The sequence below is a fragment of the Phalacrocorax aristotelis genome, chromosome 1 (assembly GCF_949628215.1).
Source record: "Phalacrocorax aristotelis chromosome 1, bGulAri2.1, whole genome shotgun sequence".
Lineage (NCBI taxonomy): Eukaryota > Metazoa > Chordata > Aves > Suliformes > Phalacrocoracidae > Phalacrocorax > Phalacrocorax aristotelis.
Window position 1 is genome coordinate 142,104,660 of NC_134276.1, and position 10,152 is coordinate 142,114,811.

Consider the following 10,152-nt stretch of genomic DNA (forward strand, 5'->3'; position numbering starts at 1 on the left):
CATACACCTTTTTAACTGCATTCCGGTCACTATAGTAACACCTTGACATTTTACTTCTATCAAGCTTACTTTAATGTCTAACATGTCCAATTCACTACATATACTTTTCCTACTACTAGAAAATAGGCGCTTATTTCACAAGAGAGGCTATATTTAGTTGCAAACTAACATCTTTTATCCGGTATAAATACAAAATAAGATTAACTCTATTACTTAAATTACAATTAAAATCAGTGATTTTAATCAGTCCATTGTTTCTAATCATATATCTAAGTGACCTATGCAATATACACTGTGCACGGATTAAAGAGGAAAAGCACGTTAAAGCTAACCTAAACCCTGACCTTAACTCTCTTAGCCTTACCCCAAGAAAAAGAGAAGCTTTAGAGGAAGAAAGTTAAAGCTAACTGAAACTTCATATAAATTTGGATCAAAGGTAACCGTACTATTTTCCAATAAAGTGTATTTATTTTGTTTCAAACTGATGACAGGGTTAGTTTGCTTGCTTTGAAGGGTATGAGGACTCAGCTACCTCCAACTCTCCCAAGATTTTAAGTCCTCTGCTTTGCACAAAGGCAAGAGCAGCTGCCATCAGCCCCGTATTTGCAACTCCGAGCGCAGGACGCACAGCAACTCCCGAGACGGGCGCGTATCCGTCCCTGTACCTGGGGTTGCAAACTCCAGCGATTTTACTACAAGTAGTGTTGAAATCCGATGAGGCATCGTAAAGACCGTTTCTTAAGCCCGGGAGGCTGCTAAACATCCTTCCAAAGTGAAGACACCTCAAGGAAACACACGGGTTTTGCGTGTTTTACTCGGAGGTGAGATTTGGGCGGGATGAGACGTAAGGGAATAGAAGACAGCCCAGCACCTACGGGGTCGTACGGCCCGTTCGGATTTAATTTCATAAAGGGGATCATGTTCCTTTTGGTGGCAGAAAACGAGAAAGAGAGCAAAACAGCCAGCCCGCAGGGCAGGGCAGGGCAGGGCAGGGCAGGGCAGCCCCGCCCACCCCGCAACGCCGGCCGAGCGGGACCGAGTCGGTCCCGGCCCCGCCACCCCCTTCCCGCAGGCGGCGCGGGGCACGCCCGTCGCCTCGGTCGCCTCAGTCACCTCAGCCCGCCGCCCCGCCCCGCTCCCCTCCGCCCGCCGGACCCGCCGCCGCCGGGGCAGAGCCGCTGACCCAGAGAGCCGCCTCCGACGAGCACGGCGCCGGCGAGCGCCCCGGCGGAGGCGCCGTAGATGCGCCGGGCGTCGCGGATGATGTGCGGGGCGCGCTCCTGCAGGCAGGTGGCGGCGCCGATGTGGTAGACGCCCAGGAAGCCGCAGCCGGCGAAGGAGACGCTCCAGCCGCGCTCGCGGTCCAGCATCGTCACCGGCGGCCGGAGGGCAGCGCGCGGGCCCTCAGGCAGCAGGCAGCTCCTGCCGCCGCCGCGCGACTGAGGCACGAGCGGCTGGGGCGCCCTGCGGCTTACATGGCCGCCGCGCCCAGCGCCACCAGCCCGCGCAGCAGCCAATCCCGCGCCTCCGCTCGCCCTGCCCCCGTGGCCCAAGGCGCCGCAGCCAACCCGAGGGCAGATGCAAATATAGCCCCGCCTCCTCCCGCTCCCACCCCCCTCCCCCCCCCCCCCCCATCAGAGGGTGGCCGCGGCTTTTCGTGACTCGTGACCCGAGCCCCGCGTGGGGCGGCTGCTGCTCTGTGTCCGTCGGGCTCCTCAGCTCCCCGCGGCCTAGGCCGGCCCCCACGGCCCCCTTCCGCTGCGGGGCGCCTGGCTTCTCTCCGCTCCCGAGCGGCTCGGTCCCGCGGGGCTCGCCCCGCACACCCCACCCAGAGCCGCGAAGCGGGGCCCAGGCGGGGTTAGGTAAGGCTCCGGCGGGCGGGTTGCGGTAACCTTGAAACGCGCCCTTTGGCCTTCAGATAAGAAACGAAGGCAACGCCGGGGTCTGCCGCGGCTCCCCGTTGCGGCGGGGCAGCGGGACGCGGCCCTGCTCCTGCAGCCCGCGCGGGTTCCGCGGTCGCCCTGACGGTGCCAGGCTCAGAGGAACGTATCGCGCCGCCAGCGTCTGCCGTCTCTGGTATGTCGTCACCTGCTGCAAGAGCAAGCGCTGTTCAATAGGCCTGTGATAAACTTCAAGAGCAAATTAACGATGATAATACTAAGCTTATAAAGCAAAGATCAGAGAACAATCTGCTTTTTTTCTGATTATCTCAAAGCATTCACTTACACGATTCTCTGTTCATGTTCTACCAATATTTTACAGACAGAAGTACAAGCAAAGCAACTAAATGCCACTTGCAAAACGGTGTCATCCAGCAGAGTTTCAATAATACTCACCTGACTGATCCATCAAAACCAGGCAACAGGCACTGGTGGCCTTTCAGAGGTGTCGTAATGGCATCTTTAAGCACCTGAAGACCTCCAGAAAATCTGTAGCACGCTGATGAGTGATTGGCACCAACTGATTAATATGATCACTCGCAACTGTCTGTACAGGACTGCTTAATACAGTGCCGCATCACAATGTCTAACTTCACTGCAAACAGGCCCATACGTTCATTAGCACAGCACTGTGCGAGATCTATTTGATATATAACATGCCTGTGTGAAGAAGGTGGTGTGTCAACCAGCCCTGACTCGTGTTTGCATCAGTGTAGCAATGCCATCATACTTTCAGCTCTACAGACTATTTTGCTCACCACTAGTTCAGGTATTTCTGTGGAGTGCTGCACTGGAGGCCAGAGATGTGCCCTAAATGTTTCTCTGCTCAAGTCCTCTGGAAGTCTTAAATGCATCTGACATGTCCAGGCAGGATTTAGCTCCCTGTAAAAGGTGCCTATTTCCTCTAAAAGTTGTAGGAGGAAGTGGTATTTGTGCGTGACTCCTCACCACAAATCCCAGCGTTTCCATTAGGCTCCCGCTGTAATGCTGGTGGAGATTGAGTGGCTCAGAAGGGCATTCACAACAATCACCTTGCCCTGCAGGGAGCTCCCCAGAGCTGGACTATGAAAAAAACCCAGAACAGCATGTCTGAAATCCTCTAATATTTAATTGCGTCTCTCAGGACTGCAGAAAACCTCTTTAGCTACTTGTATGCACCATCATATCCTAACAATTGGATTTAAAAATATCGAAAAAGTCCGAGAAGAGCTCATACTTTCCAAATACACCTAGGAGAGGTGGTGTTGCACAATTTTTTATTTAAAGACAGCACACTGCCAGAAAGAGCACAATCCAAGTTCTTTTTCGATCTGAGTGGGCTTGAAGCCATACTGAGCAATCTCTTGTAGTTTTTACAGGGAGATTTTGAACAAAACACTATGATGAGAAACTCAGGATTCTGCCTCTAAGTGAGGACCAGAAGCACTGGGCCAAACTTCCAGTTTTCCCACCTCTCACTTCGCAGTCTAGTCACCTCTGTCTTCTTGGGCTGTGTGTCTTAATCCGTTTATCACCTCACCATTTCAATGGGCCAAGCAGAGTTTCCTAATACCAATCCTGTCTGTCATTTAGGCACTTCCCTTCCTTTAGGCAAGAGAAAGGTGCAAGACTGAACTCCGTGCACAGGGAAGAGGGAGCTGAAGAGGGAGATGAAACCACATCCCACGCTTCTTAGAGGAGCCCTGTTTCATGGGAGAGGTGACTGTGACCCCTACCATTTTCCATGCTCTTCTAAAGGAAATGGCCAGCTCTGTTATTTTCATATTCTATCTGTGCTCTCATGCTGTTCACTCAGAGCCTAAGTGCTGGAGAGTTCCATTTCTTAATCCGTGCTTTTGGAAAAGCAACACTGAGGTGTTCAGAGAGGGACATTTCTGAACATCTGCAGAAATTTGACAGAGAGAGCCAGTTAAGTGGCATGGGAGCAGGGAATTTTCAGAGCATTATCCCATCAATAGGTTTTTCAGGGCTAATCTTAATTTTACTGCTAGAGATCAACCCCATTTAAAAAATAATTCCTATCGCTAAACTGTCACGAGAAGGCTGTTCCTAAGCCTCATTTCTTTAATAGTTAGAAGGAATCTTACTTCTACCATAAAATGGTACATGGCCAGCTCATAAACAGCTGCTTTTCTCCTTTGTCCTTTTACATTAGTTATCTCCTTTATGTCACTGACAATGTCTGGAGCGATACGCCTCATTCCCTGCCAACCCTCATTCTGTGACACTCGGGGAGCTGAGGTCCTCTAGCTTCCTCTCATGGGGAAGGTGCTACAAATTCTCCCCAACCAGTACTGCAACCAGGCCTTCAGTTGGGGTTTCATTAGAGCCTTACACAGTGTTTGCTAGGGAAGCTGAGTTACTGATTCTGATTACTTATATTATGATCAGCTGATAAATGCAGGTCCTTCTGCATCTCAACTTAGATCAATTTTTTTCAAATGTATTGTGATTCCCCAGTACACAACACCAAGTTTGCTCACCAACATTGCACTCCCCTTCCTGTGTACGCCTGCTCTTTTAAAAACAAACAAAAAACCCAAAACCAAACCCCACAAAACACAACACAAAAAAAGCGCAACAAAACAAACAGAAAACAACTGAGGTACATATGGACAGGAAGGATCCCATTTCCCTTCCCTGGAAAAGCAGCTGCCTCATCAATAGGGTAGATTAGTTTGACACACTGAACCTTTGGCTAATCAGTGGCTATCTCACCTCCCTGCCTAAAAAGATAATTGTCCTTCCTCTCAAAACCTATTCTAATCCTTCTTTTTCTTTCCTTTTTTTTTCTCCACATTTTTCAGTTTATTTGTTTAATTCCAGTTTCAGTTAATTCAGTTTATCTGTTTAATTCCAGTTTTACCTGCCCTGCACATAGCTGTTTAGGATAAAGATCCTGGAGCTAGCTCTAAAATACGGGACATCTGAGAAAGCTGATGCAGCCTCACCACAAAGCACTACCAACTAACCCTTCTGCAGCTGTACAATACGCAGTTTCAAGATTGTGCCATTTATCTCGCGTACCCCTACATATACTATGCTGCAATCTGTGTTGCAGACATATCCTAAATCCTCTACTGAATCTAATCCATAATCACTTCCCCATAACTCCAGGAATATGAAGTAAGGCCTGAAAGGCCACATGATGGAAGTCAAATATAGTTTGGTGGGGGTACAATCTACCAGGAAACCTGCACACAGCTTACAAACTTCTATAAACAGGTGTCAACCCAACCCAATGTCTGGCATGTAAATTCAACAGGCGTGCCATTCTGTCCATCATTTAACCACCAAACGATTCTGCCTTAATCCTTTCCATTTAGCTACCATGTTAACTGTGATATAGGCGTGCTGTTTTCCTAAGATATGGATTAAATAAAATCTACTGTAAAAGAAAAGAGAAACTGAGAGTGCACTTGTAAAGTGCCCTTAACTCCTTAGAAGAATGGTACCACTTAAGTACTAGGTTTGCTGAAGGCACATAGGTTTGCTGAAGGCACATAATTTATACATAGGATAGCACAGCAGCAGGAGGTAATGGGAGCACTACTGGACAGGTGGCAAGTCATCAAGTCCGAGATCTTGGACAGCCTTAAAGATCTGGTGACAATTTCTGTCCAGTAATACATACACCATTGCTCCAGCTCCTTCAGCTAATATCACTGCAGGTTTGATAACCTGATGTGGGGTAATTGCCCACACAGATTGAAGAGCTGTGGCTTGTGCTTTTTCAGATTGAACTTCGATTCAATGTCAGGTTTGCAACACCAATAACACTGTTCCAATGCTGTCTCCTCTAGATAAAGCAAAGGTATTTGTTGAAGATACCTGAAATACAGGAACTCGAGAATCTGATACCAAGAGAGGATGTAAAATAAGAGGAGAAGTTGGGGTACAGAGCCATACAACATTCTGCGGGGTTATTATATGAATCTTCACATCTAGACTAATAGGTCGTGGTCCCACCACACAATCCATGGGTGTAAACAATTCCATTTCCCCTGTAGTTAATATTTTGGGAGTAACACCATCTGGAAGAATTTCAGTCCTCGCCATGTTTTGTACTGGAGGTGTTGTAATACGATCATGGCATGTTTGATTATGAATATTCCAGCTATTTAACAAAAAACTACTTTAGTAAGATGTGAACTCCAGTGTTGTAAAGTTTTAGTACTGGTTAGCTTTTTTAATTGTTTGTTCAATGTCCCATTCATTCTTTCAATCAAGCCATTACCTTGGGGATGGTAGGCAATGTGGAATATCCAATCTATCCCTAGCCCTGAGGGGATATTATGTCCAATAAAGTATGTTCCTTGGTCACTTTGTATTTGGTGAAGAGGTCCGTACTGATGAATGAGTTGTTCTAATGCTTCAATTGTGTTATGCTGATCAGCATATTTGGTGGGTTTAGCAAAAAACAGTCCTGACACTGTATCCACAGCAGTGAATGCATATCGCCACCCCCTCAACAGGGGCAGGGGACCAGGTATTCAAGGCCCACCAACCCCGTTTTGTCTTTCCCCATGACCTATATAATGCCATTAAATGTAGCTGCATACAAATAGTACAATTATGTACACATGATTTATAAATCTATAAAGGCTATTGAAAAGAAAGCATAAGCAAGATCTACCACCACCTTCCAGGGCTGTAAATTTTTGCTATTTTTTTCTATAAGAGTAACCATATCTGGTGCCATAACTGCATGTGGGGGGTGGTGGTGACTGTATTCAGTTCTCTATAATCTACAGTCATTCTCCAAGTGCTGTCTGTTTTTGAACAGGCCAAATAGGATTATTAAAAACAGTCATTGTTTCCTTAATGATTCCCACTTGTTGAAGTGCCTGAATGGTTTGAGTAATTTCCTCCTCCCCTCCTGGAACTGTTCTACAGTTACCACCTGGGCAGACACAGGCGGCACAACAGGATCCCACTTTGTAAGTCCATGCAAGATGGTTATAGACTGAATAACAAATCCTACTAGTGAAGTCCCAAAGGAGAAGCAGCCATTTAAAGTTTTGACTCTTTGTTCTGCCAACACATCCATACCCAAGACATATTCTTTAACTGGGGCAATTAACACTATCATGGTAAATGGAGTCAAATTTCCGATTGTTAAGGTAACCTTAGCTTGGAGGGCAGGGGTTGAATTTCCCCCCAGTCCACAGATCTGTGATGTGGCTTCTTCATTATTAATATTACTATGTAATACAGTAACCTCAGCTCCAGTATCTACCAGAGCTAATGCATGTAAAATCCCCCCAAGACTGCCCCACTACAGTTAAAGGAACACAGGCACATTGGTCTGCCTCATGGTAAGAGGCTACAGTGGTGGCAATTTTGGGGGACCTGCCAAACATTAATTTCTGCTGTTTTGGCATTTGCCAGGTAATGCCTTGCCATGAGGTGGCAGGCAGGGGTGGAAGGTGGGTACGGAGTGCGTGGTGGGGCCAGGCATGGGCAGCTTTTTTGCATAGGCGCTAATTTTTGCCATCAGCAAAACTCTTCTGATGTTGTTATTTCTGATCATGGGATACCGGCTCATACAAGATCATTCCACATTTGTTTCCTCATCTCCTGTGACGCAACTCCTTTTGGTTTCGCTGGCTTTACTTTATTCAGCACCTGCACAGATGGTCCCAAAGTTACAGCCCCAGTTTCCCTCAAGGTATTTGCTAGGGCGCCTACATTACCAGTAGCATTTGAGACTGCTGGTGTACTCAAGGGTTTTAGTGAGGCAGGCGCTCCTCTCAAAAGCTTCATTTTGATACTTCTCATTACTGCCGCCCTGTCTGGAATAAATCCCATAATCAACACATGAGCCATTGCTGTTATGAAAGTGTTCCCAGGCACAGCAGACTAAGATGATAAGCCGTGCAGCAAAATCAAAATGCAGTCACTAACGAGCACCAGAATCTAGCATACAGTAAGGCAAGCAAGCCCCACAGCGAGCACAGGAGCCTGCCAATCAATAGCTGAACAGCAATAGCAGCTATAAATTCAATCTAGCACATTCCAATCAAACCTGTCGTTATATCAAACCCTTCAAGCCCCATGTTAGGTGCCAAGAAAGGACTGTCGTGGTTTGTTCTCGTCCAGCAGCTAAGCACCACACAGCCGCTCACTCAATCCACCCTCTTATTTATTAGCAACACATGCTATCGACCATTCTACAGTGTCTTGTAGCCCATAGCACCGCTTTGCTTGAGTGGTAACTAATTCTTGCACGATCACCTTTGCATCTTGTAAAGTCCCAACTTCCTTTTCCAAGTCTTTCATTGTACTCTAACGCAACAACTTCGCGGTCAAGAGCTCTAAGACTGGTAACTAGTAACCATCGCAGTCTCCCCACTAACTTGCGAGAAGACTGATGTTGCTTTCCACAGCAATCCTTGCGTAGCCATTTCAACTGTCTGGGAGTAACCACTGCCCCATCACCTATTTCAGGCCATGCTTCCAGCAGAGCTCATGTAGCCAGAAAAGTCACCATGGGGGTCCAGTGCTCCATACTGGGCCATTCCAGAATACGGGAGTCACCATCATGGCCTCCACAGCTCCTGACTTTTTTGCCAGCCATGGCGTGGCTGTTCCTGGGTCCTGCCGACTACACCAAACACGTGAGCCGGCACAGGCAGAATGCAGGAACGACCACAAAACCATGGATGAAATGCAAAGAGTAAATTTCTTTTCATTACCCCATCAACCGAGGGATGCCTGAAGTAGCACCAGAGCAGAGGCACACAAGTGGGAACACAGGCACCGTGGAACTCAGTCTGTGCTAGAGGATCAACGAACGCGCTGTTTTTGCCTGTTTATCACGGGTTCTTATATGATGATTCTATGATTCACGCAGACATAGTTTAGCACTGTGCTTTGAACTTTCCCACAGCAAGGCAGGAATCTCAAGCACGTTCAGCAGGGTGCCGCTAAGTCTATCACAGGCCTATGTTATCTAAACACAGACATTCTACTTGTCCAGTACACAAGGCCAAACAACAATTAGCGTGATATGTGTTTTTCAGCACCCCAGCTGCAAGGCACTTGAACATGTTTACAATCCTCCTTGCCAATCTTCCGTTATTTTCCTACACAGGAGCAATACAAAAGCTAAAAGCAGATAGATAAAGCAACCTCTGGAGTTTTCTGTAGGCTTCTGCCATCATCTTTTTTAAAGGAAAAAAAAATCAAGCATCCATTTCACATACCTTTTGCTAGGATCCAACACTAAGTCATACTGTAGGGATAGACCCCTGTTTTCTCTGTAACATGGCTGAAGCATAGGGGTAGTAGGGCCAGCTTTTGAAAAATCCCTTTACAGTCTTTGTTTCAAGCTGTATGCACTTGGAAAACTGGGAACTTCATTTTGGAAGCTGTATCAGAAGTACTTCCTCTGGTTACTTTGGCTGGTATTGTGTAAACTATTTTGTAACTATTGCTGAATCTCAAAATATATGGGAGGTCCTTCAATCTAGATGCTTCCCATGTCCTAAAAATTCTGTCTGTTGAAATGCTAATTCTGCTGCCAGCCCTCGCTAACTCCAAGCAATGTGGGAGGGAGAAATGTGGTAATCCAAATTTAGAAAAAGTAATACAAAACACGTGTTAACTAACAAAACATATTGAGTTCGTTTGCCTTTGACCAACTTGTTTGTAAACAGGTCTCTCTCAAGAACATAACGTATTCCATATGACAGCAGGTAGAGAAGAGTGTAGTGCAGAGACCACATGCTATACAGCGTGCACTTGGCATCAGTGTGCTGCCGGCAAGGGTCTAGTTAATCCACAGTGCATGTAATCCATTCACCAATAATCAACAGCTATCCACCTCATGCTAAAGGAATGAAAACAGTGACTGAGTTCTGTGACCAGAGTCTTGCTTTGTCAATTTATTTGTAAAAGCAGGAAAAATTCTCCAGCACTTAGCATATTTTCATATTGGAGGGAGGCTGGAAACCAGTGTAACTGGTTCTGGTAGAAGCAGCAGTGAATTAATATCTTGAATTCCTTGATGCGATCTCTGTTTTTCATTCTCAAAGTTAAACAGATAAATCCTGAGTGTTACAACTTGCTTCTCAGGTCTGATATCACAACCATTGCCTTTACTCTTCATAATTTCAAAACTATTGCATAGAACAAATAGCCTAATACTATTTCACATGAACATAGTCCATTTTTCTTTACATTTTCACATTATTTTAGTTTCATAACT

The 10,152-nt window shown here is 46.4% G+C and overlaps 1 protein-coding gene across 2 annotated transcripts in view; it reads right to left on the reverse strand.

Moving 5' to 3' along the window:
* LOC142065967 (1-acylglycerol-3-phosphate O-acyltransferase Pnpla3-like) overlaps positions 1-10,152 on the reverse strand; it is a 59,157-nt gene that overhangs the window by 19,591 nt on the left and 29,414 nt on the right. Inside the window, exon 1 of one of the 2 annotated variants that reach the window (XM_075112828.1) lies at positions 1,184-1,521. The exons of the other annotated variant lie outside the window; for it this stretch is intronic. Within the exon in view, the coding sequence (XP_074968929.1) occupies positions 1,184-1,370 (187 nt within the window). The 5' untranslated portion in view covers positions 1,371-1,521. Of the gene's footprint in view, positions 1-1,183; positions 1,522-10,152 lie in introns of those variants that run through there. 2 annotated transcript variants of the gene reach the window in all.